The sequence below is a fragment of the Cyclopterus lumpus genome, chromosome 12 (assembly GCF_009769545.1).
Source record: "Cyclopterus lumpus isolate fCycLum1 chromosome 12, fCycLum1.pri, whole genome shotgun sequence".
NCBI classification, from domain to species: domain Eukaryota; kingdom Metazoa; phylum Chordata; class Actinopteri; order Perciformes; family Cyclopteridae; genus Cyclopterus; species Cyclopterus lumpus.
In genome coordinates this window covers 1440967-1468466 of record NC_046977.1, presented here as the reverse complement: position 1 = coordinate 1468466, position 27500 = coordinate 1440967, and the positions used below count along the sequence as shown (strand labels likewise).

General features: G+C 49.8%; 2 protein-coding genes across 3 annotated transcripts; both read left to right on the top strand.

Annotated features, from left to right (window-relative positions):
- The first annotated feature begins 2987 nt into the window (after positions 1 to 2987).
- Positions 2988 to 21088, top strand: LOC117740442 (noelin). Of its 2 annotated transcripts, none has more exons than XM_034546851.1 (6): positions 2988 to 3053; positions 9346 to 9495; positions 10061 to 10216; positions 13993 to 14212; positions 19206 to 19312; positions 20414 to 21088. In XM_034546851.1, exons 1-6 carry the CDS (start codon positions 2988 to 2990, stop codon positions 21086 to 21088), a joined length of 1374 nt encoding a protein of 457 aa, XP_034402742.1. The 2 variants fall into 2 exon arrangements, with proteins under 2 accessions (XP_034402742.1, XP_034402741.1); XM_034546850.1 differs by lacking the exon at positions 2988 to 3053 and adding an exon at positions 7966 to 8313.
- A 4032-nt stretch (positions 21089 to 25120) lies between these two features.
- On the top strand, positions 25121 to 26650 carry LOC117740672 (noelin-like). Its single transcript, XM_034547203.1, has 3 exons — positions 25121 to 25155; positions 25362 to 25467; positions 25976 to 26650. Exons 1-3 carry the CDS (start codon positions 25121 to 25123, stop codon positions 26648 to 26650), a joined length of 816 nt encoding a protein of 271 aa, XP_034403094.1.
- The last annotated feature ends 850 nt before the right edge of the window (positions 26651 to 27500 follow it).

Genomic DNA, 27500 nt, shown 5'->3' with positions numbered 1-27500 from the left:
TGCAGCTTGAAACACAGGACCCAAACGCCGTCAACGATGGAAAAGCAACCTTTATTGCTAAACAGGATTCCAAAAAACCAGGATACAAAACATGCACACAAGATCTTCCACGATCTAGACAAGACGAACCGAACCAAGGGGAATGACATGAACAGGACTTAAATACAGAGGGCTGGTGCAGGTGATTGGACACAGGAGGAAACAATCAGGAACAGGGCAGACAATCACAGGGACAGGAAGTGAAGAGAAACAGAGGACACGAGAGACAAGGACTTCAAAATAAGACAGGAAACACGAAACAACACTACAGATCCTGACATAACCCCCCCCTCAAGGGGCGGATTCCAGACGACCCAACACAGTCCCCCAGGGTGGGTGAAGGGGAGCCGGAGGCGGGACCAAAAGCCTGGCAGAAGAAGTCCGGGGGACGGGCCGGAGGACGACCACCAGGAGGACTGACCTGCTCCGGAGGACGGGCAGGAGGACGGCCACCAGGAGGACTGACCTGCTCCGGAGGACGGGCAGGAGGACGACCACCAGGAGGACTGACCTGCTCCGGGGGATGGGTAGAAGGGCGACCACCAGGCGGACGGAAGGGCTCTGGGGGACGGGCTGAAGGACGGCCACCAGGTGGACGGAAGGGCTCCGGGGGACGGGCAGGAGGATGGCCACCAGGCACATAGACCTGCTCCGGGGAACGGGCAGAAGGGCGACCACCAGGCGGACGGGCTGAAGGACTGCCACCAGGCAGATAGACCTGCTCCGGGGGACGGGCAGAAGGGCGACCACCAGGTGAACAGACGGGCTCCGGGGGAACCCCAGGAACAGAAGCCGGAAGCGGCCATGGTGGCGACCGAACACAGGGAGCCTGAGTCGGCCGGGGCGGCGACGTGACCCGGGGAACCGGGGGCGGCCGGGGCGCCGACGGGACACGGGGAGCTGGGATCGGCCGGGGCGCCGACGGGACACGGGGAGCTGGGATCGGCCGGGGCGCCGACGGGACACGAGGAGCTGGAGTCGGCCGGGGCGCCGACAGGACACGAGGAGCTGGGATCGGCTGAGGCGCCGACGGGACACGGGGAGCTGGAGTCGGCCGGGGCGACGACGGGACAGCATCGGCAGGAACCGGCGGGGACTGCGGCCGAAGCAGGACCCTGTCTAACGCCTGGAGGGACTCCATCATGTCCCGGAAAGCGTCCTGGGACAAGGCAAAGGAAGCAAGGGCCGGCTGGAAGTCCAATAGGTCCCAGGAAGTTGGGGTTGGCCGGAACACGGAGGCGGCAACAGGAACAGGCGAGGGCTGCAGCACGGAGGCGACTGCGGGAACCGGAGTAGTCTGCGGCACAGAGGCGGCAGCCGGAACCCTCCACCGACGCGGTCCGGAGGTTTGCGCCCCCCACTCCGGGGCTGGGCCTGGGTGACCTCTGCCCCTGGGGCTACGAGGCCCCCCATAAGCCAAACGGGTCCCGTTGAAGGGGTCTGGTGCCGAGACCCTATGGGGGTTGTAGTTCCCCTTCTGGAGGCTACGAGGGCCCCCATAGGCCAAGCGGGTCCCTTCGAAGGGGTTTGGTGCCGAGACCCTATGGGGGTTGTAGTTCCCCTTCTGGAGGCTACGAGGGCCCCCATAGGCCAAGCGGGTCCCTTCGAAGGGGTTGTAGGCTGGGTCCATTCGGGGTCGGTTCGTTCTGTTATGTGCAGCTCGACAGGAACACTGGACCCAAACGCCGTCAACGATGGAAAAGCAACCTTTATTGCTAAACAGGATTCCAAAACAGGATTCCAAAAAACCAGGATACAAAACATGCACACAAGATCTTCCACGATCTAGACAAGACGAACCGAACCAAGGGGAATGACATGAACAGGACTTAAATACAGAGGGCTGGTGCAGGTGATTGGACACAGGAGGAAACAATCAGGAACAGGGCAGACAATCACAGGGACAGGAAGTGAAGAGAAACAGAGGACACGAGAGACAAGGACTTCAAAATAAGACAGGAAACACGAAACAACACTACAGATCCTGACAATTTAGCTGACGCTTTTATCCAAAGCGACTTACAATAAGTGATTAAACCATGAGTCCAAACTCAGAACAACAAGAATCAAGCACAATTTCTTCAATAAAGTTAAACTACAAAATGTGTAATGTTTTTATATGCGTACTCATACTTAAGTAGAAGATCTCAAGACTTCTTCCACTGAAGTGAAATCCAACGTTGGGTCCATAATGTAGTGTGCAGGGTTTTAACTTTACTATATTGTTTTATTTGCTCCATAAAATCTATTTTTCACACAGTGAAGCATTGATCGTGTGTATTGATGCTTCATGCGCTGCATTTATGTAACGAGCATCTTTCTTTAGTTCATAAATGCATGTTGACTCTACAGGCAGTGTGTGGAGCTCAGCTTCCGGCCACCCGGAGACGCTTCCTCCCTCCTGCCCGTTTAAATCTCCCTCTCTCTCCGCGACGCTACTTCCGCTTTCAGCACCACGGACAGCGCCGCCGCTCCGCGTCCTTCCTCTCCATCCAGAGCTCACGCGGAGGCTTCGAGGCGGGGAGGGAAACTTTGGGTCCGCGGAGCGTGCGTGTGCGTGCGTGCGTGTGTGTGCGCGTCTCCAGCCCGGTAAGCCACGGTGCTCATCACGGTCCGTCGCAGCGAGGCACAAAGTGCGGCCACGAAGGAACCGAGACGCGGGCGGAGAGGAAGAGAAGATCCGGGCTCCCCGATCCGAACTGAATATGCACCGAGACGACTCCGTGAAGCCGAGCCGCCGCTGTCTGCCTCTTGGTTGCTGAGGGAGCAAATATTCATCATAATAATAATAATAATAAAGAGAGAGAGAGAGTTAAAGAGACAATCGGCTCGCAACGCAAAGAGAGAGCCGGGAGGACGGGACTGCTGTGCGGGGGGGACGCGGAGGGGACGCGGAGGGACTCGATCTGCATGTGAGACCGCTGGTCCTCACTCACCGGAGGCAAGAGATGCAGCCTGCGAGCAAGCTCCTGAGTCTGGTTCTCCTCATCTTCATGGGCACAGAATTCACCCAAGTAGGTTTTTTTTGGTTTGGTTTATTTATTTTTAAACATATTAATTTTTTTCAAAACACCATTTGTATTAAAAGCTAAAGAGACTAATGGGTTAATGGGCTTCGGATCCACGGAGAGATTACCACCTCGCGACGTGAATTAGCTCTCCTGCTTAAACCGATTAACGAGGGGGGGGGGGGGGGGGGGGGGGGATTACATGACGTGAATACGGTGTGCTTGACGGGCGCGGACGGATCCAGCAGAGCCGTGCACGGTCCCCACCGACGGGGATGACAACCGGGGGGGTTGTTGCTGTCCGTGTTCTCATTATAGCAACCGGGCAGAACACTCACGTGCAGGGCTTCTGTTGCCCGTAGCCTTTATTAAATATAATAAAGGCCATTGTTGAGTTGCATGCTCTTAAATCCGGGCTAAGGCAGTGTCTCAAAGAAGGTGTTTTGACCACAGTGTGACTTACTGTTTGCCTGTGTGTGTGTGTGTGTGTGTGTGTGTGTGTGTGTGTGTGTGTGTGTGTGTGTGTGTGTGTGTGTGTGGGCAAATAAAAAGGACATGTAGTCCAACAATGTAAAGCTGTAGTAAACTCATTTACCAGTCAATAAAATGTATCCCTGGGATCCTTTACTGGAACTATAGTAATTACTTCCTGCTCTAACTGAAAGGCCATTTGCAGCAATACATGTAATAGTTACTGTAGCATGAATCTGTTGCCTTTATGAATCCTCACAGACATTTATTTAGGCCCTGCCACCACCGGATGGAAGAATCGTACCATTTAATTGCTCATGCTTGAACAGAGAGCCACGTTTCATTTGCTCCTCTCTTGTGTTTAATAATTGAAGACTGGAAAACAAAAAAAAAGAAAAGCAAAACAATCTATCGCCGAGGTATCAATAAATGACTCTCTGTTCCCGGAGTGTCTGTGATGCACTCAAAGTGACAAACTCAATACAACGTGTTAGACGTACACGGCTGCTGCAAACCCTGCTGCTAACCGGTGTGTTAGAAGGAATATTGATGTCATATTACCTTGACACAAGTATGCCGGAGATATTGATTTCAGCAGATGTAGAAAATGAGAAATGAGAAGTGTCGGTGTGCATTGTTTCATATTCATAGCGCACGGTTATTATTGTACGGTGCTATTTCATCTCCCTGGACTGAAGCATCAGAAAATGTGCACGCTTGTAATCTGAACTGGACGTGAGCAGTGCAGCCGGGGAGAGTGCACGAGAAACAATGCTGACGCGGTAGAACAATGGGGGGGGGGGTGCCCTGATTGATGGGAGGAAGGAGGAAGTGGGAGCGTGTTTCACTTTGGTTCTCGTGACAGTGGGGGTTCAGGTGTGTGTGTGTGTGTGTGTGTGTGTGTGTGTGTGGGGGGGGGGGGGGGGGGGGGGGGGGGGGGGGATCATCTGTTTGAAGGTAAGTCGATGTAACCTCGAGAGCGGAAACACTAGAGACACCAACGGGCTCTGTTCATACAGCCGCTGCTGTAGTGGGAAGGCCTCTCCACATCCATCTCTGAAGAAATATATATATATATATATATATATATATATATATATATATATATATATATATATATATATTTAAGTGAGAGGTGTATTCAGAGACAGAAAGATAGAGGGCCTTTATTTTACTCACGAGCGCGGCCTCGACCTTTGACCCCCACGGCCTCCTAACGACCCCACGAGCTCTTTCCTCAACATCTGGCCCAGGGAGCAGGAGCACGGAGGCGCGTGGCGAGCGACTCTCCTCTTTTGTTTCCGCCCCGTGTTTTGGACTCGGCTGCTCGGGGCTGCGTTCCCGTGGAAGAAGAACGGCGAGCGGCATCTGCTCCTCCCCCCCCCCCCCCCCCCCCCCCGGTGGCTCCCACGTGGCTCCCCGGGGCCCCCACATCCTCAAGCGCCGCACCGACACCTGACGACGCAGATGGCGCCGCGCCGCCCACGCGCCGCGCCGCAAACACCCGCACGTGTCTGGGGTTGAGATTTGAGTGCATGCACAACTAAGAATGCTTTTATTTTTATATTTAAATATCATTTTCACGCGAATCGTCTCAATCTTTTTTTCCAACGCGTCTCAAGATGAAACTATAAATGAGGGAATCATCTTGAAACAGTTAGAGGGATTTTTAATGTTGGAAACCAGAGGGGGGGGGGGGGGGGGGGGGGGGGGGCTATGTGAGAAACTGAGATGGAGTTGAGCTGAATTGCAATACGCGTGGCAGCTGGGGTTGAAGCTATTTATTATTCAGTATGGTTGGTGAAGTGGAGAGACAGAAAGAGAGAGAGAGAGAGTGAGAGACAGAGAGGCAGAAAGAGAGAGAGAGAGTGAGAGACAGAGAGTGAGCAGAAGAGGAGGAGGTGGAGATTCGGTGCATTTTGTACTTCATTGCAGGAAATGTGATTTATTTATGTGTTGCTCTGTTGAAGCATTCATTGCATTGGATCGAGGGTGTCCTACTGTATACAGTCTGAACACCTGCTCGCTGGGACGCAATAGAGATGCAGACACACTATTATAGGTTGTGTATTATTATATTGCATTGTATTATAAAGATGGGCCACCACCAGCTCGTCATAACTGGGTGGACCCCCCCCTTTCAACATCTTATTGCTGCAAGGTTTTTATATCCGAGCGCAAAACTGATCATCGAGTGTTGCTTTTATTAATCTACAGATCAAATCCGTCTGAGGGGTTTTAAATGACATACGGAGAGCCGGTGGTTGATTGATTGATTGATTTCTTTCATTGAGCCTCCTTCCCATGGTGCACCTGTGGCGCTCCGCTGTGTTTAATACCGGCTTCATATTAGAGGTGGGACCCAAAGCTTTTGATCGTGTGCCTCGCCGTCATTAGAGTTGGATCGGCTCCCGGGAGACAAAGTGTACTCTCTGGAAGGCTCTTGAGACCAGACCGGGCTCTGGACCACGGTGCACAGCGGTGAGCTGACCCCTCACGATGCTTCAAAGTAATCTGTGGAGCCAGCTCTCACCTCAAAGGGCCACGAAGGAGTGGGAGAGACAAGAGAGGCCATCGGGAGGGAGGTGGAGATACGAGAGGGGAGATACGAGGGGGAGATGAGCCAACTTCCTCTCCGTCTGTCTTTCAGTTTACCAGAAAAATGCATTATGGAGCAGACAGAAATAGCTGTGGACACACTCACACTATTCTGGGGGACCTTGTATCATGTCAGGGCCCCGTCATGGAGCCGAGGTCTGGGGGACCTTGTATCATGTTAGGGCCCCGTCATGGAGCCGAGGTCTGGGGGACCTTGTATCATGTTAGGGCCCCGTCATGGAGCTGAGGTCTGGGGGACCATGTATCATGTCAGGGCCCCGTCATGGAGCCGAGGTCTGGGGGACCTTGTATCATGTCAGGGCCCCGTCATGGAGCTGAGGTCTGGGGGACCTTGTATCATGTCAGGGCCCCGTCATGGAGCCGAGGTCTGGGGGACCTTGTATCATGTTAGGGCCCCGTCATGGAGCCGAGGTCTGGGGGACCTTGTATCATGTTAGGGCCCCGTCATGGAGCTGAGGTCTGGGGGACCATGTATCATGTCAGGGCCCCGTCATGGAGCCGAGGTCTGGGGGACCTTGTATCATGTCAGGGCCCCGTCATGGAGCTGAGGTCTGGGGGACCTTGTATCATGTCAGGGCCCCGTCATGGAGCCGAGGTCTGGGGGACCTTGTATCATGTTAGGGCCCCGTCATGGAGCTGAGGTCTGGGGGACCTTGTATCATGTCAGGGCCCCGTCATGGAGCCGAGGTCTGGGGGACCTTGTATCATGTCAGGGCCCCGTCATGGAGCTGAGGTCTGGGGGACCTTGTATCATGTCAGGGCCCCGTCATGGAGCCGAGGTCTGGGGGACCTTGTATCATGTCAGGGCCCCGTCATGGAGCCGAGGTCTGGGGGACCTTGTATCATGTTAGGGCCCCGTCATGGAGCCGAGGTCTGGGGGACCATGTATCATGTCAGGGCCCCGTCATGGAGCCGAGGTCTGTATTATAAAGTGCACTGCAAAGTCATTAGAAAGGGTCTTTTTACTATATTTATACATTTAATATAGTAAATATATTAATATTTTGTGCATTTTCAAAGCAACGCTCCGTTCCGCTGCACGGTGGCGCCAGAGTCACGCGCATGAGAAACGGTGGAGCGCGAGCTCTCCGGTTCCCCGTCGATAGCGCGTCACCCCGGAGTTCTCACCCCACTGTCATCCACGCCAGGATGCGACATTTCTTTTTGGACTCGTGTCACGTGGGCTCGTGTCACGTGGGCTCGTGTCACTCTCGCTGTCGATTTGTATGTTTCAGCTCTAATGGGTGAGCGGTACCGGCGCGTGATCCGGTGCCGCAGGTGTGCGTCCTCTCCTTTATGGGGCAGGAGAAAGACATGTCTATGAAATACCCCCCCCCCCCCATCGACCTCAGCCGCACTGCTCATTGTCGTGCCCCCTGGGGGGGGGGGGGGGGGGGCAGCTATCAGCGAATCAGGCGCCGTCCCAGGTCTCACCAGGAACCGAGCCCGACCCGGCTGACATCACTGCGTCTGGCGATGCCGATGGATGCGTAGCGCCTCCTCCTTTTTCCTCCTCTCATCCATTCGGGAGCCGCCTCCGTGCGTGTAGTCGGTGGCTCTTCATCACGAGAGCGCGCACTCGAGGCAGGAGGCGGACCGTCGGGCGTGCACCAAGTAGTAACGGAGGAACCGGAGAGGCGGCAGTGTGCGGGACAACGCAGCCAGAGGAGCTCTATCCGGGGGACGCGTTTCTTCTTCTCTCTCTTCCACCGGAGCAAAGTGTTGCAGTTATATATATATTTATATATATTCATATATATTTTGGGTCGGTTCTCCTCCTCGCGACCCTTTCTTCCGGCTCGTTCGTCGCCGGTGCTTCGTCGGAGATGTCCAAAAAAAGACCCGCCGAGCCGGAGTCCCGGGTGGACCAGCAGCAAGCCGCTCCGGGCTCCATGACTCGCCGTCCTCGTTTGTCACCGGAGGAGTCTGTAGAATGAAAACGGCTTAACATAAAAAATTTAAAAAATAAGAATTCATAAATAAAAGAGAGGATAAAAAAAAAAGAGTCCCAAGCAAGCGCGCAAAGATGTCGGTTCCTCTGCTGAAGATCGGCGTCGTGCTCAGCACCATGGCGATGATCACCAACTGGATGTCGCAGACCCTCCCCTCTCTGGTGGGGCTCAACACCACCAAGCTCACGGCGGCGCAGGGAGGCTACCCGGACCGGAGCACCGGGGTAAGTGCGCGACTTTGCATATTTCCTGCTGCTGGTTGAGGACGTAGGGGGGGGGGGGGGGGGGGGTCTCCATTTCAATCCCAACACAGTGCCAACCATATGTGGCCACTTGGAGGGGCTTCATAGAGCTTCTTCTCGCCTGTGATGACGCTCCAGCTGGTCCCTGAGAGATGAGGAGGAAAGTTACCCATCGGCCCTTTGATGTCTCTCTATTGATATGAGCAGGAGGTCCACGGGGTAGAGTAATAACCATTTACAAGCGGTTCATTCATTTTTATTTTTGGGTGCTCAGCCTGTGAACGAGAGATGCGTTCAAAGACCCCGTCCTGCTGTGCAGTCTTTGTTTCTCTGTGATAATGTGAGCTGTCAGGTGGAGGTCTGTTTGTTGTTTGAGGATTATGAGAAGATTCAAGCATTTCTCTCTTGACTTTGGATATTTTACTCTCATGTGCCCGTGAACCCACCTGACTGAGGCAGCTGCTCATCGAGATTCTCTTCGTCAGCACGTCTCTGGTCGAAAGCGGCTCCTTTCGGGCTCTGTGACGTCACTCGTTCTCTCTAATCGACTCAAACAGCAGATCTGTCCCGTGATTACTTTTTAATTATTGCTGATGCGGTGATGAACATCTCTTTCCAAAGTCACTCACTCAGTCTTGATCAGCAGGTTACTTTCTCTCTTTCTGACGTGCACGTTGCGCTGCACACACACACTCACACACACACTCACACGCGCACACACACACACACACACTCACACGCACACACACACACACACAGCTCCAGCTGGGTTGGCTGCAGCTCTCTTTGCGTGGTCTTCACACAGGCTGTGGTGGAGCCTGGCGGTGTGTGGTGTCCTGATGGTGATCAATGCTTTAGCATCCCACAGGCAGAGCGCCCTTAATGGGGAAAGAGAGCAGCAAAGTGACCTTTGTCAGGTTCTTTGTGGTCCTCTTTTCATCTGCTCCCCCTCTCCTCCAGCATCGCCGCTCAACCGCCCTTCTCTTCTGCTCGTCCCCTCCTTTTCTTCCTCAGGTGTTGCCGGCGAACCCGGAGGAATCGTGGCAGGTGTACAGTTCGGCCCAGGACAGCGAGGGCAGGTGCGTCTGCACCGTGGTGGCTCCTCAGCAGTCCATGTGCTCACGGGACGCCCGCACCAAACAACTGAGGCAGCTGCTGGAGAAGGTAATCACGGCTTCCCTTTACTCCTTTAAGCTACAGCACACTCAGAGACACACCGCCATGTTTGTAGGCATCGTGCTCTAATGAGCTCCCCTGAAACCCGCCGTGCGTCGTGGGAGGCGGCTCCGCACAGCGAGGCTCTAGTGTTGCACGCAGCCAAAGCAACACGGTGATGCAACCCAGCCCCAAGGCTCAAGGCGGTGCTGCGAGGAACACTCAAAGCACATTTATGAAAAGAAAAGCAACCTTTGAGTGGATCCCCAGTTGATCTGGCTTGATGGTGCACATGAATTAATACATGTCATGAATAAACAGGAGATGTGCCACGTTTCTGTAGTTTTCTGGACCCTCGACAGTTTTTGGAGAGACCGAATGTGTAAACAGTGTGCGCTCCACAGCTCCGTGTGTCTGAGGCCCCCGACGAGTCGGCCTGATGTCAGTTAGTGAGTCACTGCGAGAAGAACGCCAAAGCACCGCGTCGACAGTCTGTTGCGTCTCATACGCATTATCGCTACGATGAGACTGTAATAATGTGACTTCATGACTCCCGTCTCTATGGCGACCGCAGGTCCAGAACATGACCCAGTCCATCCAGGTCCTGGACCAGCGGACCCAGAGGGACCTGCAGTATGTGGAGAAGATGGAGGTCCAGCTCCGTGGTCTGGAGACCAAGTTCAGGCAGGTGGAGGAGAACCACAAGCAGAACATTGCCAAGCAATACAAGGTACGCAGCCAGAGCTCCGCCCATTGACCCGACCGCCACGCCGTCATTGCTGCCCATCACACACACACTCACCCATCCTGTGTCTCCGTGTTCCCACTGTGGACGTTCACAATCCACCCGACCGCCACGCCGCATGCCGAGAAATCCACAACGCATGCATAACCAACGAGGTTTAATAACTGGATGTGTAAACTCACTTTATGATGGAACCTTGAATCAGCTCGGTGATGAGGAGACCTTCGTTGGTCTCACTGAGCTCGTGGGCCACCGTAGCTTTCAGTTTCAGTTGGTGAGCAATCTGCAAACTGGCACACTGGCCCTTTAAGAGGTTTACTGTGCAGCCAATAGAATGAGCACATCTCCACGTAAGCTAGCGCTGATGTGCCTCGTGTGACTTCTCTTTTTCATTATCAACATGCTGATTATGGTCTGTAATGAAGACCACCGTCACAGCCTCTTATGTAACATGAGCACTTGACGTGGAGAAGAAGCACGACACTTAAAATTACACGATTTTCGGTTATCTCGCAGCCGTCTGAGTTATTGCGCAATCGACCCAGCGTTTCAGCTCTCTCCGTTTCACAGGAGAAGAAACAAATAAACAAATAAACAAATAAACAAACAAACAAACAAACAAAGAACTTCAAAGAATAAGTAAACAAGTGTTTGAAGTCAATACAAGTTTCTTCATTCCAGCGTTGAGCGTCATTACCATTGAGCCACCTGCACGACACGTGTGTGTGTGTGTGTGTGTGTGTGTGTGTGTGTGTGTGTGTCTGCGACCCGCGCTGCATGCTCACACCACCGACCACCCCATTCAGTGCACGTGTGCAGTGTGTGTGTACCACAGTGTGTGTACCTCAGTGTGTGTTCCACAGTGTGTGTACCACAGTGTGTGTTCCACAGTGTGTGTACCACAGTGTGTGTACCACAGTGTGTGTTCCACAGTGTGTTCCACAGTGTGTGTTCCACAGTGTGTTCCACAGTGTGTGTTCCACAGTGTGTGTACCACAGTGTGTACCACAGTGTGTGTTCCACAGTGTGTTCCACAGTGTGTGTTCCACAGTGTGTGTACCACAGTGTGTGTTCCACAGTGTGTGTTCCACAGTGTGTGTTCCACAGTGTGTTCCACAGTGTGTGTTCCACAGTGTGTGTTCCACAGTGTGTGTTCCACAGTGTGTTCCACAGTGTGTGTTCCACAGTGTGTACCACAGTGTGTACCACAGTGTGTGTTCCACAGTGTGTTCCTCAGTGTGTGTTCCACAGTGTGTTCCACAGTGTGTTCCTCAGTGTGTGTTCCACAGTGTGTTCCACAGTGTGTGTTCCACAGTGTGTACCTCAGTGTGTGTTCCACAGTGTGTTCCACAGTGTGTGTTCCACAGTGTGTGTACCTCAGTGTGTGTTCCACAGTGTGTGTTCCACAGTGTGTGTACCTCAGTGTGTGTTCCACAGTGTGTTCCACAGTGTGTGTTCCACAGTGTGTGTTCCTCAGTGTGTGTTCCACAGTGTGTGTTCCACTGTGTGTTCCTCAGTGTGTGTTCCACAGTGTGTTCCACAGTGTGTTCCTCAGTGTGTGTTCCACAGTGTGTGTACCACAGTGTGTGTTCCACAGTGTGTTCCACAGTGTGTGTTCCACAGTGTGTACCACAGTGTGTACCACAGTGTGTGTTCCACAGTGTGTTCCACAGTGTGTACCACAGTGTGTTCCACAGTGTGTGTTCCACAGTGTGTGTACCACAGTGTGTGTACCACAGTGTGTGTTCCACAGTGTGTTCCACAGTGTGTGTACCACAGTGTGTGTTCCACAGTGTGTTCCACAGTGTGTGTACCACAGTGTGTGTTCCACAGTGTGTACCACAGTGTGTGTTCCACAGTGTGTTCCTCAGTGTGTGTTCCACAGTGTGTTCCTCAGTGTGTGTTCCTCAGTGTGTGTTCCACAGTGTGTGTTCCACAGTGTGTTCCTCAGTGTGTGTACCACAGTGTGTGTTCTACAGTGTGTGTACCACAGTGTGTACCACAGTGTGTGTTCCACAGTGTGTTCCACAGTGTGTGTTCCACAGTGTGTGTTCCACAGTGTGTTCCACAGTGTGTGTACCACAGTGTGTACCACAGTGTGTACCACAGTGTGTGTTCTACAGTGTGTGTTCCACAGTGTGTGTACCTCAGTGTGTTCCACAGTGTGTTCCACAGTGTGTTCCACAGTGTGTGTTCCACAGTGTGTTCCTCAGTGTGTGTTCCTCAGTGTGTGTTCCACAGTGTGTGTTCCACAGTGTGTGTTCCACAGTGTGTTCCTCAGTGTGTGTTCCACAGTGTGTGTACCTCAGTGTGTGTTCCACAGTGTGTGTTCCACAGTGTGTGTACCTCAGTGTGTGTTCCACAGTGTGTTCCACAGTGTGTGTTCCACAGTGTGTGTACCTCAGTGTGTGTTCCACAGTGTGTTCCACAGTGTGTGTACCACAGTGTGTGTTCCACAGTGTGTGTTCCACAGTGTGTGTTCCTCAGTGTGTGTTCCACAGTGTGTGTTCCACAGTGTGTTCCACAGTGTGTGTTCCACTGTGTGTTCCTCAGTGTGTGTTCCACAGTGTGTTCCTCAGTGTGTGTTCCACAGTGTGTGTTCCACAGTGTGTTCCACAGTGTGTTCCACAGTGTGTGTACCACAGTGTGTGTTCCTCAGTGTGTGTTCCACAGTGTGTTCCACAGTGTGTGTTCCACTGTGTGTTCCTCAGTGTGTGTTCCTCAGTGTGTGTTCCACAGTGTGTTCCTCAGTGTGTGTTCCACAGTGTGTTCCTCAGTGTGTGTACCTCAGTGTGTGTTCCACAGTGTGTTCCACAGTGTGTGTTCCACAGTGTGTGTTCCACAGTGTGTTCCACAGTGTGTTCCTCAGTGTGTGTTCCACAGTGTGTGTTCCACAGTGTGTGTTCCACAGTGTGTTCCTCAGTGTGTGTTCCTCAGTGTGTGTTCCACAGTGTGTGTTCCACAGTTTTGTGCGTATCTATCCTTGTGCTTGTGTGTCAGCCAGGTCAGACAGCTGCAGCTCCTGTCAACAGTGTCGTTCTCTTGCTTGCAGGGTTAACTTTAACACAAGTACAGAGAGCCACAGGGAAGAGGAGGCAGGTCAAGCCCAGGTTCCCCTGAACTGGGCCACAGTACTGAGAGCATTGGGGCGTCAAACAGTTAATTTACCTTTAGCACCACTGAGACTCAGAACCCTTCTCCCAAACCAACCCACTGATCTCTTCCTGCATGTTACTGCTGTCAACGTTTTCCATTTAAAAGCTTTCTTTTTCAAACGTAAATACATTTATTATTATTATTATTATTGATTGCTGTTATTCATTCTATTTTTATTTTGGCTTTTGTCTATGCATATTTGGTTACTCAACAAATCTATACGTTAAAACTATAGACGTCACTTTGTTGTGTGTGACATGTAAAAGCATGTAACCCTTAATACGATGTTTTAAACCATGATGACCAATAAAGAGCTTTCCCAATTGTTGTCGGTGTACCGAGAGCTTTTTAAACGACGGAGCCGCCGCCCTGCAGCGTGTGACCTGGGTTTGTCTGCTCAGACACACACACCTGCACACACACACACACACACACTGAACACACACACAGGGGGTCAGAGAAGAGGCAGGTCAGAGTTAGAGTAGTCAGGTTCAGACAGGTGTTTCTTTTTCTTTTCTCATTCTTTTCCTTTTTTCTTTTCTTTTATGGACAGTCTCCTTTTTGTCGCGCATGACACTCAAATGAGCTTATTCTAATCCTTTCAGGCCATAAAAGCGAAAATGGAGGAGCTTAGACCGTTGATACCAGTGTTGGAGGAGTACAAGGCCGATGCCAAATTGGTATTGCAGTTTAAGGAGGAGGTCCAGAATCTGACGTCAGTTCTAAGCGAACTTCAGGAGGAGATGGGGGCCTATGACTACGAGGAGCTCCACAGCAGAGTGTCAAATCTTGAGGAGAGACTCCGAGCATGCATGCAAAAATTAGGTAGGCGCAGAAAGTTGTTGGCACACACTTCTTTGCTTCAAGCACATGCATGCATGCACACACACACACACACACACACTCACACACACACACTGACATGTATGCGAGTGGCCAGAAAGAGATCTGCAGGCATTATTCACACAATCCAGAACATCACAGGAACATTATGTGTGGCCGAAAGATGCATATTACAATATTACACAGCGCCGGACACCCTTATGGTTGCATTTCCTCGTGCTCGCCCTCCAACACACACACACACACACACACACACACACACACACACACACACACACACACACACTGTCAAAGTAAACCGACAGTGAAGTCCATCACAGGGCAACACGTGCACTCATAGACCCGGAGTTACACCAGCTAACACCAATGGGCAAGAGAAAAGTCATTATTCTACACACACACACACACACACACACACACACACACACACACACACACACACATATTCTGTGCTGCTTTCCTGTTTTCTGTTGTTGTAAATATGATGATTATGAATATTGGGGGATTTTCTTTTCACACTAAGTTCTGTCAAATTGTGATAGCTATTTATTTCATCGTTTGGGAACATTTGATAGAATAGATAAATAATTGATTAATTGATGATGATATCTGAACTGGTGTCAGTCCTTATGACGTTTAACTTTATTTACTTGGACACAGAAATGATAATCTGCATGAATCTATGGTCGCGTCCTACAACACTGGCCTGCGCTGATGAAAGTGGCCTCTTTAAACACATGATTATATATGAGCACGCACACACACACACACACACACACACACTCACACACACACACACACACACACACACACACACACACCGAGTAGGACAGGAAGTTTCCATCCCAGTCTTTTGGTTCTAGCCTCAGTCTCCTCACACCTCGGTTACAGCCCACGGTGCTAATAGATGCACACACACACATACACACACACACACACACACACACACTCACACACACACACACACACACACACACACACTCACACACACACACACACACACACACCGAGTAGGACAGGAAGTTTCCATCCCAGTCTTTTGGTTCTAGCCTCAGTCTCCTCACACCTCGGTTACAGCCCACGGTGCTAATAGATGCACACACACACATACACACACACATACACACACACACACACACACACACACACGCCCACACACACAGTGACTCAGATGGATCACCAGAGCGGAGACATCGCGCGTAGATTGTGTTCCCGTTTCATATTATTCACGTGAAAGATGACAACAATGATTTGTGTTACAAAGACTACAAACTGTTCATTTTGGACCAAGACACAGATATTTAAATTAAGAACAGCTGGTTACAGTCCATATGTCTGTTTATGTATACACAAGTTACACAGTTACACTTATACACACAGCTACACACACAGGTACACTTATACACACACAGGTACAGTTATACACACACAGCTACACACACAGGTACAGTTATACACACACAGGTACAGTTATACACACACAGGTACAGTTATACACACACAGGTACACACACAGTTACAGTTATACACACACAGCTACACACACAGGTACAGTTATACACACACAGGTACAGTTATACACACACAGGTACAGTTATACACACACAGGTACAGTTATACACACACAGGTACACACACAGGTACAGTTATACACACACAGGTACAGTTATACACACACAGGTACAGTTATACACACACAGGTACACACACAGTTACAGTTATACACACACAGGTACAGTTATACACACACAGGTACACACACAGTTACAGTTATACACACACAGGTACAGTTATACACACACAGGTACAGTTATACACACACAGGTACACACACAGTTACAGTTATACACACACAGGTACAGTTATACACACACAGGTACACACACAGTTACAGTTATACACACACAGGTACAGTTATACACACACAGGTACAGTTATACACACACAGCTACACACACAGTTACAGTTATACACACACAGGTACAGTTATACACACACAGGTACAGTTATACACACACAGGTACACACACAGTTACAGTTATACACACACAGGTACAGTTATACACACACAGGTACAGTTATACACACACAGCTACACACACAGTTACAGTTATACACACACAGGTACAGTTATACACACACAGGTACAGTTATACACACACAGCTACACACACAGGTACAGTTATACACACACAGGTACACACACAGTTACAGTTATACACACACAGGTACAGTTATACACACACAGGTACACACACAGTTACAGTTATACACACACAGGTACAGTTATACACACACAGGTACAGTTATACACACACAGTTACAGTTATACACACACAGCTACACACACAGGTACAGTTATACACACACAGGTACAGTTATACACACACAGGTACACACACAGTTACAGTTATACACACACAGGTACAGTTATACACACACAGGTACAGTTATACACACACAGGTACAGTTATACACACACAGGTACACACACAGTTACAGTTATACACACACAGGTACAGTTATACACACACAGGTACAGTTATACACACACAGTTACAGTTATACACACACAGGTACAGTTATACACACACAGTTACAGTTATACACACACAGGTACAGTTATACACACACAGGTACAGTTATACACACACAGGTACACACACAGTTACAGTTATACACACACAGGTACAGTTATACACACACAGTTACAGTTATACACACACAGTTACAGTTATACACACACAGCTACACACACAGGTACAGTTATACACACACAGGTACACACACAGTTACAGTTATACACACACAGGTACAGTTATACACACACAGGTACAGTTATACACACACAGCTACACACACAGTTACAGTTATACACACACAGGTACAGTTATACACACACAGGTACAGTTATACACACACAGCTACACACACAGGTACAGTTATACACACACAGGTACACACACAGTTACAGTTATACACACACAGGTACAGTTATACACACACAGGTACAGTTATACACACACAGGTACAGTTATACACACACAGGTACAGTTATACACACACAGCTACACACACAGTTACAGTTATACACACACAGGTACAGTTATACACACACAGCTACACACACAGGTACAGTTATACACACACAGGTACACACACAGTTACAGTTATACACACACAGGTACAGTTATACACACACAGGTACAGTTATACACACACAGCTACACACACAGTTACAGTTATACACACACAGCTACACACACAGTTACAGTTATACACACACAGGTACAGTTATATACACACAGGTACAGTTATACACACACAGCTACACACACAGTTACAGTTATACACACACAGCTACACACACAGTTCCAGTTATACACACACAGCTACACACCGGACTGAAGCCAGAGTCTGGTCCGGGCGTTTGATGCTCATGCCGCTGCTCACATCTGCAGTTGGTTTGCCAAAGATAGGAGAGCGGGGCACTGTGGTGTGTGTGTGTGTGTGTGTGTGTGTGTGTGTGTGTGTGTGTGTGAGATCAGAGGAGATAAAGGCGAGGTCACCCAGCGAGGGACTGGCTCGGGCAGAACAGAGGGTGGCTCTTCCTCTCATCTTCACACGATCCAGCACAGTGCACACACACACACACACACACACACACACACACACACACACACACACACACACACACACACTGCGCTGCACTCTCGTTATTGAGATTAAACTTGCAAAGGTCACTCAAAAATGTGCATCTGCAGATTAACAGGAGGCGGGGGGGTGAAAGTAAAGAAGGCAGGAGAAATGTGAGTGTTGAATAATAGATAACAGCGGCAGGAAGAATTGATAGTCGGAGGTGAAGGGGAAGGAGAGAGTGATGGAGTGAAAGAGAAGGAGAGTAACGGGGTCCCTGCAGAGCCGTCCTCCGAGCCGGTTGGAGCTGCAGAGGCTCACAGACCGCCGGCTGCAGGGGCACAACGGCCATCCATCAAGGGGACTCGCCAGCTTGCTGGGCAATAATCAAATAGAGAGAGGCCCGGAGAGAGCAGATGAATGGAGCCGGGAGGCACAGGAACCCGCCTCCATTGTTCTCACCCTCCGTTCCCTCTGGGGAGAAGTTACAAGGCGTGATGCATAGAACCACGGGTCCACCTGCCACAGAACCAAGTACCCCTCACCGGGCCTCTCTTCAATGGGTTTCTTTAGAACCCGGCGATCGGTTCACGTCGAGTGGTCAGAGAACACCACTTCTCTACGACTTTAAATGTAAAAGAAAAGGCTAATATATTGGAGACGACATCACCGTTTTCCAAAATAAGCCCCGCCCCCATCAAAGCACAGAGAAATACATAAATCTCATCCCATTTGCTCCGACCCGGGCAAATCCAGGCCAAAAGGGGCTTGGACCCCGCGTGCATCTCCAGAATGTAGATCCAGCCTGCGATAGTCGTGTAATCTAAAGATAGAAACATTATGAAATAAATCAATGGCCAACGTACAACTGTGGCCTCTAATCCCACTGAGGGTTACGTAAGGGACTCAACCCCCCACTGGATATAGTAGATGCTGCTCATGTGACCATGTGTTCACATGTGCTGCACACACACACACACACACACACACAATGAGGAGGTAATGGGCCGAGGAGGTAGTGAGCCGCCCGTCACAGCGCCGCTCTTTAAATTAGCACATCGGAGCGACTCATTACGTTCGCGGGATAAAATTAACTCGTCAGAATCATCGTGTCAGTTTACTCAACTTCCCATTTACAATCCACACTGATTAACGCTCGCTGGCAGCACACGCAGCGGCGCTCCCGGTTCCTCGAGCAGGCGTCGGCACGCGTTGACCACGTGATGCGAGAGCGACGCGCCGGACGCCGACTCCCTCAACCCGTCTCCAGTAAATGAAAAGGGGGTTTTAAGTACCCGGATGTGTTCGCTGTCCCGTCTCACTTCTTTACCCTGTGCAGCGTGTGGCAAGCTGACGGGCATCAGCGAGCCCATCACCATCAAGACCTCCGGATCCCGGTTCGGCTCCTGGATGACGGACCCGCTGGCCCCTGAAGGAGATACGCGGGTAAGCATGCCAGAGTTTTGAGTTATGATCCACAGAAAGGTGATCAAATGTAAATATGTCCATAATGGCCTCCGTCTTCTACAGTGTGATGTAAATATATTAACCTGCAGACTAATCTTTGATGAGCAGACTGAGAGTATTAACACGAGCACGGTGCAGTAAACATGAAGCCGACTCTAAAGGAAGAGCCTCAATACTAACGGGGGTTTGTGTTAGTGGGTCACGCTCCTTTTTATCTGCTGACGATCCCTCTGATTGTGCTTTCTGTTGGCTTGGACCACTAGAGCTCCGTGAAAGGCCAGAGATGGATCCATAGGGTCTTCAGGAAGAAGCCCGGCGGCTCGATGCTCTGAGCGCGCCGGCTTTATGAGAGGCATTAATAAGAGACAGGAGTCCCTTTGCCACATGGGAGAGGAAACTAGAGAAGGACTCACAGCATGCGGGTCTACACTCACAGTGTGCGTCCTGCAGGCTCATCGTCATGACAACACAGGCTGTATTTTTAAATATTCCGGCAGCAGAGGAGAGAAACTACTGCTGACTGAGATGATATCAGCAAACTGTAAAGGCAACTTTTTTTTTTTTTTAGAAACTAATACATTTTGAAGCGAACACATGAAAGATGTGATTATCAAAGGGGCGGGCGGAGAGAGGGGAACGAACTAAATTGACGGGAGCCGACAGTTCTGCTCCATTTCTTTTCATCTCTCTGTCTTCATAGCTAGTTTGTTTCTCCTCTGAGACCTTCTTTCCTGATATGAATCATTCTTTAAGTCAATCACAGCAGGTAGAGGAAGTGCTTCAGGTGTTTCAGTCCCTCTGAGACAAAGGAGGTGTTGGCTTCCGGAAGCAAGAGCTCGCCGCCCGGCCGGCAGGAAGCAGCTGAGCCTTAGATCTGGAATGAAGGGCATTAACCCCGCGGGGCTCCGCTCACGCCACCCTGCGCCTGTCACGCTGACTTAATTGGGATGCCTGTTGAGTGGCGGGATTGATTTAGTTCTGAAAGATTTGTGCGTTCTCGGCACGCTGCCGAGGTTGTGTCTTTCCTCCAGCTCCTGTATGCTAACGCTAACGCTCCTTCATCCCTCTCGTGGCGCGCAGGTCTGGTACATGGACGGCTACCACAACAACCGCTTCGTGCGCGAGTACAAGTCCATGCAGGACTTCATGACGTCGGACAACTTCACGTCCCACCGGCTGCCCCACCCGTGGTCGGGCACGGGTCAGGTGGTCTACAACGGCTCCATCTACTTCAACAAGTTCCAGAGCCACGTGATCATCAAGTTCGACTTCCGCACCTCCTCCATCAGCAAGTCCCGGCAGCTGGACTACGCCGGCTTCAACAACGCGTATCACTACGCCTGGGGCGGCCACTCCGACATCGACCTGATGGTGGACGAGGGAGGCCTGTGGGCCGTCTACGCCACCAACCAGAACGCCGGCAACATCGTGCTCAGCAAGCTGAACCCCAACACCCTGCAGATCGTCAAGAGCTGGACCACCAACCACCCCAAGAGGAGTGCCGGCGAGTCTTTCATGATCTGCGGCACGCTGTACGTCACCAACGGATACTCGGGAGGCACCAAGGTGTACTACGCCTACTCCACCAACTCCTCCACCTACGAGTACATCGACATCGCCTTCCAGAATAAGTACTCGCACATCTCCATGCTGGACTACAACCCGCGTGACCGAGCCCTCTACGCCTGGAACAACGGCCACCAGGTGCTCTACAACGTCACGCTGTTCCACGTGATCCGCTCAGAAGAACTGTAACCGTGGATACTGGATTACCTTCGTAAATACATGTTGTCTGTGTAGAGATCTCCCCATATACAAAAATATACCCGCGAAAGAAAAAGACTACGGCGAGACCATTTATGATATTAAATAACTTTTACTGGGAGACTGCATCAACATGGATTATATGTGCATATACACTGAAAAAAAATGAAAAAAATCTTAAAAATTGAAGGGTTTCATTCCAAAATGTGAACATGTAAAAAAATCTGTTCATATCACAGATGATTGTTAATAAAACAGAACTGTTTTTGTAAATAAAGGTCTTACTATAACTTTAATAATTACCCATAGTAGACTTTATTTTAATAGCTGCCATCATGTTGAGGTATTTTATTTATTTTGGAATGAAACTCTTTCATTGTTTGCCGCGTAGAACATGATTGTAAAAGTAGACAAATATATCAGATTTAAAAAAGAATAAGAACAGATGCCAAAAAAAAAAGAAGAAAAAAAGAAAATCATCACGCCTTTAAAAAAAATATATATATATTATGGAATATCAACCTGAGCTCGTTCCTGTGGCTCTTCTGCTGAAGTCCTCCCAGCAGGACTTTCCTTTGGGTCAACGGGGGTCCTCAAAACCAGGACTGGTGGTAATAGACTGTCGGGTCCCCCGGGGCCACTCGGAGCACTGGGAGGCTCGGTCTAGTCAGAAGAACCGTCACACTTGTTTTTATCAAGAACGGTAGCAAATCAAAAGTCTGTAGAGAAACAGCAAACAACAATAACAACATCCTCGATAAAAACAAGAAGAAACAAACCCCGACGGCTGACGGTCGACAGCGTCGGGGTTCCAGATGATTTCCCGTGTTCGTGACTACGTGTGAACAAGGCTTTCTTTGCATGAGTGTTTTCTATCACTCCGGTCTGCTCTTCTGAATGTCTTTTGCTGTATGATACTATAAAAAAAAGAAGGAGGGAGAGGGGGGGGGGGGGGGGGGTAGAGTACCTTTGGGAATTGAGGGTTTCTCTGCTTTCTTTCTATTTAGTTTGTGTTTTTGTTTATTTTTACATTATCTTTTTTCAAATGTTCTTGTGCATCGCTGTAAACGTGCTCCGGTTCTGCCTCTCTGTATTTGTTTGTTTGGACTGCGGGGGATGAATATCATCTCTCACATCTCAAGAAGAAAAAAACACGATACAGAATGTATCGAGTATTGTTCCCTCCGATCTTCACGCGCCTGTAGTAGGGAGAGGGTTTTCTTTTTTATATAGAGGATAATCCTGTCTCATGTCATGTCCCCCCCCCCCCCCGCTAGTGAAGGATAATGCTGTCTCATGCCCCCCCCCCCCCCCCCCCCCCCCCCCCCCCCCCCCCCCCCTGCTAGTGAAGGATAATGCTGTTTAAATGTAAACACAAGCTGTTCACCCTTGTCGCGCTTTGCTGGACATGTGTTGTACCTGAGATGAGATTCAGTCAATAAAACATTAGAAATCTGCAGCTGCAGTCTGTCATGTGACTGAGAGTCTGTCATGTGACTGAGAGTCTGTCATGTGACTGAGAGTCTGTCATGTGACTGAGAGTCTGTCATGTGACTGTGAGTCTGTCATGTGACTGTGAGTCTGTCATGTGACTGAGAGTCTGTCATGTGACTGTGAGCCTGTCATGTGACTGTGAGTCTGTCATGTGACTGTGAGCCTGTCATGTGACTGAGAGCCTGTCATGTGACTGTGAGCCTGTCATGTGACTGTGAGTCTGTCATGTGACTGTGAGCCTGTCATGTGACTGAGAGTCTGTCATGTGACTGAGAGTCTGTCATGTGACTGAGTCTGTCATGTGATTGTGAGTCTGTCATGTGACTGTGAGCCTGTCATGTGACTGAGAGTCTGTCATGTGACTGAGTCTGTCATGTGATTGTGAGTCTGTCATGTGACTGTGAGTCTGTCATGTGACTGAGAGTCTGTCATGTGACTGAGTCTGTCATGTGATTGTGAGTCTGTCATGTGACTGTGAGTCTGTCATGTGACTGAGAGTCTGTCATGTGACTGAGAGCCTGTCATGTGACTGAGAGTCTGTCATGTGACTGAGAGTCTGTCATGTGACTGAGAGTCTGTCATGTGACTGTGAGTCTGTCATGTGACTGAGAGTCTGTCATGTGACTGTGAGCCTGTCATGTGACTGTGAGTCTGTCATGTGACTGAGAGTCTGTCATGTGACTGTGAGTCTGTCATGTGACTGTGAGCCTGTCATGTGACTGAGAGCCTGTCATGTGACTGAGAGCCTGTCATGTGACTGTGAGCCTGTCATGTGACTGTGAGTCTGTCATGTGACTGTGAGCCTGTCATGTGACTGAGAGTCTGTCATGTGACTGAGAGTCTGTCATGTGACTGAGTCTGTCATGTGATTGTGAGTCTGTCATGTGACTGTGAGCCTGTCATGTGACTGAGAGTCTGTCATGTGACTGAGTCTGTCATGTGATTGTGAGTCTGTCATGTGACTGTGAGTCTGTCATGTGACTGAGAGTCTGTCATGTGACTGTGAGTCTGTCATGTGACTGAGAGTCTGTCATGTGACTGAGTCTGTCATGTGATTGTGAGTCTGTCATGTGACTGTGAGTCTGTCATGTGACTGTGAGTCTGTCATGTGACTGAGAGTCTGTCATGTGACTGAGTCTGTCATGTGATTGTGAGTCTGTCATGTGACTGTGAGTCTGTCATGTGACTGAGAGTCTGTCATGTGACTGAGAGCCTGTCATGTGACTGAGAGTCTGTCATGTGACTGAGAGTTGTGACTGAGAGTCTGTCATGTGACTGAGTCTGTCATGTGATTGTGAGTCTGTCATGTGACTGAGAGCCTGTCATGTGACTGAGAGCCTGTCATGTGACTGAGAGCCTGTCATGTGACTGTGAGCCTGTCATGTGACTGTGAGTCTGTCATGTGACTGAGAGCCTGTCATGTGACTGAGAGTCTGTCATGTGACTGTGAGCCTGTCATGTGACTGTGAGTCTGTCATGTGACTGAGAGCCTGTCATGTGACTGTGAGCCTGTCATGTGACTGAGAGCCTGTCATGTGACTGAGAGCCTGTCATGTGACTGAGAGCCTGTCATGTGACTGAGAGCCTGTCATGTGACTGTGAGTCTGTCATGTGACTGAGAGCCTGTCATGTGACTGTGAGCCTGTCATGTGACTGAGAGCCTGTCATGTGACTGAGAGCCTGTCATGTGACTGAGAGCCTGTCATGTGACTGAGAGCCTGTCATGTGACTGAGAGCCTGTCATGTGACTGAGAGCTTGTCATGTGACTGAGAGCCTGTCATGTGACTGAGAGCCTGTCATGTGACTGAGAGCCTGTCATGTGACTGAGAGCCTGTCATGTGACTGAGAGTCTGTCATGTGACTGAGAGCCTGTCATGTGACTGAGAGCTTGTCATGTGACTGAGAGTCTGTCATGTGACTGAGAGCCTGTCATGTGACTGAGAGCTTGTCATGTGACTGAGAGCCTGTCATGTGACTGAGAGCCTGTCATGTGACTGAGAGCCTGTCATGTGACTGAGAGCCTGTCATGTGACTGAGAGCCTGTCATGTGACTGAGAGCTTGTCATGTGACTGAGAGCCTGTCATGTGACTGAGAGCTTGTCATGTGACTGAGAGCCTGTCATGTGACTGAGAGCCTGTCATGTGACTGAGAGCCTGTCATGTGACTGAGAGCTTGTCATGTGACTGAGAGTCTGTCATGTGACTGAGAGTCTGTCATGTGACTGAGCGCTGGGTGCACCGACGTCCATACCCAGAAGACTTTTACAGCAACAACATCGCGCCTGTTTCCTTCCTTTTGGGTTCACTCCTTCATTCACATTCAGATTGCCCAGTGAGGTCACCTGGTAAAAGATGAAGCTTTCACGGGGCGTGTCACACACACACATATATATACATACATATTTATATATATATATATATATATATATATATATATACAGTATATATATACATATATATATGTATATATATATATATATATATATGTATATATATATATATAGATATATATATCTGAACACGTAGCGATGGCGGTCGTGCCGCATACAGAACACACATTTCGGCAATATGGGCGGTCTTTTGCCAAGGGTCAATCTTTGTGTGCGTGTGTGTGTGCGTGTGTGTGTGTGTGTGTGTGTGTATGTGTGTGTGTGTGTGTGTGTGTGTGTGTGTGTGTGGGGGGGGGGTGTGTATCCCTAACAAGCTGCGTGACAAAATACGTGCCATCTGTGCACACGGGAGGTTTCACACTCTTGTTCCTCTTGCCAGGATTCTCATTGCAGGAAGCAAAGAGCAACAAGCACCCGCCTGTCAGCCCTGCGTCTCAAGAATGTTTATATTATGGTCTGTATGGTCTCCGGATGGAGAGAATCGTGCATCGGCCTTTTTTACCCGTTACCAAACGTGTGTTTACCGTTTTTAACCATCCAGGCCAAGCGGGGTCCTGGAGAGAGGCGTCAAGCCGAAGGGGGCGGGGCATGAAGGAGGCGGGGACTCTCTATGCGTTTTAAGGTCACGGAGCAACATGGACGCCATGACGCTCTTCAGCTAACGTGGTCTCTCTAGTTCATGTTAAACTTTATAAAGATCATGGCACATGCACAACTATAGCTAAACAATAGGAGCGTTTACAGTTGAGGATATTCCGTATTAAAGTGTATTAAAGTGTATTAAAGTGTATTAAAGTGCATTAAAGTGCATTAAAGTGCACCTAGTGTTAGTAGATGTGTGTGTGCCGGTCAGACGGGCCCTTTGGAACAAGTGGCGGGATTGATTTAGTTCTGAAAGATTTGTGCGTTCTCGGCACGCTGCCGAGGTTGTGTCTTTCCTCCAGCTCCTGTATGCTAACGCTAACGCTCCTTCATCCCTCTCGTGGCGCGCAGGTCTGGTACATGGACGGCTACCACAACAACCGCTTCGTGCGCGAGTACAAGTCCATGCAGGACTTCATGACGTCGGACAACTTCACGTCCCACCGGCTGCCCCACCCGTGGTCGGGCACGGGTCAGGTGGTCTACAACGGCTCCATCTACTTCAACAAGTTCCAGAGCCACGTGATCATCAAGTTCGACTTCCGCACCTCCTCCATCAGCAAGTCCCGGCAGCTGGACTACGCCGGCTTCAACAACGCGTATCACTACGCCTGGGGCGGCCACTCCGACATCGACCTGATGGTGGACGAGGGAGGCCTGTGGGCCGTCTACGCCACCAACCAGAACGCCGGCAACATCGTGCTCAGCAAGCTGAACCCCAACACCCTGCAGATCGTCAAGAGCTGGACCACCAACCACCCCAAGAGGAGTGCCGGCGAGTCTTTCATGATCTGCGGCACGCTGTACGTCACCAACGGATACTCGGGAGGCACCAAGGTGTACTACGCCTACTCCACCAACTCCTCCACCTACGAGTACATCGACATCGCCTTCCAGAATAAGTACTCGCACATCTCCATGCTGGACTACAACCCGCGTGACCGAGCCCTCTACGCCTGGAACAACGGCCACCAGGTGCTCTACAACGTCACGCTGTTCCACGTGATCCGCTCAGAAGAACTGTAACCGTGGATACTGGATTACCTTCGTAAATACATGTTGTCTGTGTAGAGATCTCCCCATATACAAAAATATACCCGCGAAAGAAAAAGACTACGGCGAGACCATTTATGATATTAAATAACTTTTACTGGGAGACTGCATCAACATGGATTATATGTGCATATACACTGAAAAAAAATGAAAAAAATCTTAAAAATTGAAGGGTTTCATTCCAAAATGTGAACATGTAAAAAAATCTGTTCATATCACAGATGATTGTTAATAAAACAGAACTGTTTTTGTAAATAAAGGTCTTACTATAACTTTAATAATTACCCATAGTAGACTTTATTTTAATAGCTGCCATCATGTTGAGGTATTTTATTTATTTTGGAATGAAACTCTTTCATTGTTTGCCGCGTAGAACATGATTGTAAAAGTAGACAAATATATCAGATTTAAAAAAGAATAAGAACAGATGCCAAAAAAAAAAAGAAGAAAAAAAGAAAATCATCACGCCTTTAAAAAAAATATATATATATTATGGAATATCAACCTGAGCTCGTTCCTGTGGCTCTTCTGCTGAAGTCCTCCCAGCAGGACTTTCCTTTGGGTCAACGGGGGTCCTCAAAACCAGGACTGGTGGTAATAGACTGTCGGGTCCCCCGGGGCCACTCGGAGCACTGGGAGGCTCGGTCTAGTCAGAAGAACCGTCACACTTGTTTTTATCAAGAACGGTAGCAAATCAAAAGTCTGTAGAGAAACAGCAAACAACAATAACAACATCCTCGATAAAAACAAGAAGAAACAATCCCCGACGGCTGACGGTCGACAGCGTCGGGGTTCCAGATGATTTCCCGTGTTCGTGACTACG

Excerpts from the sequence above, each read along its gene's own strand:
- LOC117740672 (XM_034547203.1), top strand. The coding sequence starts at position 25,121 with ATGGCGGTCGTGCCGCATACAGAACACACATTTCG. Across the intron at positions 25,156-25,361 it reads CATACAGAACACACATTTCG|GATTCTCATTGCAGGAAGCA; the intron begins GCAATATGGGCG and ends TCCTCTTGCCAG. Across the intron at positions 25,468-25,975 it reads CTCCGGATGGAGAGAATCGT|GTCTGGTACATGGACGGCTA; the intron begins GCATCGGCCTTT and ends CGTGGCGCGCAG.
- LOC117740442 (XM_034546850.1), top strand. The coding sequence starts at position 8,164 with ATGTCGGTTCCTCTGCTGAAGATCGGCGTCGTGCTCAGCACCATGGCG. Across the intron at positions 9,496-10,060 it reads TGAGGCAGCTGCTGGAGAAG|GTCCAGAACATGACCCAGTC; the intron begins GTAATCACGGCT and ends TGGCGACCGCAG. Across the intron at positions 10,217-13,992 it reads ACATTGCCAAGCAATACAAG|GCCATAAAAGCGAAAATGGA; the intron begins GTACGCAGCCAG and ends TAATCCTTTCAG.